The 1,775-nt window shown below is 35.9% G+C and overlaps 1 protein-coding gene across 1 annotated transcript; it reads left to right on the top strand.

Annotated features, from left to right (window-relative positions):
• The first annotated feature begins 244 nt into the window (after positions 1-244).
• LOC124924622 (CASP-like protein 5A1) lies at positions 245-945 on the top strand. The gene is made up of 3 exons (XM_047464635.1): positions 245-459; positions 550-682; positions 751-945. Exons 1-3 carry the CDS (start codon positions 245-247, stop codon positions 943-945), a joined length of 543 nt encoding a protein of 180 aa, XP_047320591.1.
• Positions 946-1,775: the final 830 nt, after the last annotated feature.

Genomic DNA, 1,775 nt, shown 5'->3' with positions numbered 1-1,775 from the left:
AGGTGTAATATGTATATATATATATATTCAGCTCAATCTACTGTAAGTTGTCCGTCCCATCTTCAGCTCCAAGTATCGATCGGGTATCATTTTCTAGCCCCATATATATTCTAAATTATAGTTTCGTTCTGTAAAGTTAATTTCGTTTGATTTGATCACTTTCTCAGTCTCTTCCTTTTTTTTTTGTTTTTGTTTTTGTTTTCCTTTCGCCTACAGCTAGCCACTACTACTGCCTCAGGCTAGGATGAACATAATCAGTCATTCTGCCGTGCACCCAGTGGTGGAGCAGTTACCGCCGCCGCAGGTTAACAATGTCTTCCCAGGAAGGATAAATGCCAGGCAAGGTAGGCCTGGCACAATAGGCGGACTTGCATTCCGGCTGTTGCAGTTCATATTGGCTGTCATTTCGGTATGCCTAATGACCACCATAAATAAGTTTTCAACCATTAATACCTTCAGGTTAATTAATGTTAATTTCACATTTATTTTATTTTGTTGGAGAAGAAGATAGTTGATTAATCTGTAATTAAAGTTATTTGCTTGTACCAGATATTTTGTTGCAGTTATGGCCATTCAATGTCTATGGAATTTTTTAATGGCTTGTTTGGACATTTATGTCCTCATGACTGGAGGATCACTGACGAATCGTATAGTGATAGTATTTTTCACTCTCGGTGATTTGGTACGTAATTAAATGTTTTTGAGTCAATTATTGAACATCTATTTATCTTTTGAATTTGTCAACTCCAGGTTACATCCACATTCACTTTTTCTGGTGCTTGTGCATGTGCTGGAATGACGACCCTTATCCTTACCTTTCTTCGTAATCAATGTTCCGAAATTCAGTGTGGACAGTTGAAAGCAACTACAACATTAGCTTTTTTAACCTGGTTGGCTAGTTTTCCATCATTTTTGGTGAACTTTTGGAATTTATTCTCCAAATAGATCGACCAAATATGATTTGCAATGATCATTTCTTAGTATTGTTAGTTGAAATAAATAAATAACATTGAGAAAAACTATGGGCATATTAAAAGTGTATTAATTAAGTTGTTATAAACAATTTTATGTACTTACTTTTGCACTAAAAATAGTTTGGTTTATATGAGAATGATCATTGAGTTTGATGAATTAGAATTTGTTGATAGGAATGTCATTCTAAATTATGTGTTTCTAATTATTTCACGTTTACACCCGCGAATTTCCGTCTAATTGGTCTATAGCTCATAAGTCGTCGGTAGAATATTATAAGGCTCGCGTACTAATTTATTTCACGCGTTGAGATCGTTTGAGCGCTGGTTTCCTTTTTGTATTATTTGGATTCTGGTCTATCTGGATTATTGACAATAAAAACATGGCACCGAGTCATCCAAAATACGAGCTAGCTATTTCTAGTTATTGGTTTAGGTATGAATTGCCTGTTCTATGTTGTTACAAACTGTCGTTAGATGATTGGGACATAGTTGGATTATTGAAAAATGTGAAGGAAGAGTGATCACAATTTTCTAGCTGAAGTAGGGAATATTTTAATATCCATGCACTTCCTAAAGTTTGATTCGATCTGGGTGGCGTCTATTAATGGTGAGGTGACCCACACCTTGCATGATCTACGTGGAGGAATCGTTCTCTGCTCCTGTCTTCCCATCATAGCTCCAATTTGGTCTGTTATTCAACGAATCCCGGTTCAATGTCCCGGTTCACACATGGCTGGGTTTAATTTGAAATTAGGGGATCTTTGTTTTGACTTATCATTTGTTCAATTGATTTTCGATCTA

Source organism: Impatiens glandulifera, chromosome 2 (assembly GCF_907164915.1).
Source record: "Impatiens glandulifera chromosome 2, dImpGla2.1, whole genome shotgun sequence".
In the NCBI taxonomy this organism is placed as follows: Eukaryota; Viridiplantae; Streptophyta; class Magnoliopsida; order Ericales; family Balsaminaceae; genus Impatiens; species Impatiens glandulifera.
Note: the sequence above shows the minus strand (reverse complement) of the source record. Positions and strands in the feature narration are given on the sequence as shown.

Coding starts and splice junctions, on each gene's coding strand:
- LOC124924622 (XM_047464635.1), top strand. CDS start 245: ATGAACATAATCAGTCATTCTGCCGTGCACCCAGTGGTGGAGCAGTTA. Junction 460..549: donor TCAACCATTAATACCTTCAG/GTTAATTAATGT, acceptor TGCTTGTACCAG/ATATTTTGTTGCAGTTATGG. Junction 683..750: donor TTTTCACTCTCGGTGATTTG/GTACGTAATTAA, acceptor TGTCAACTCCAG/GTTACATCCACATTCACTTT.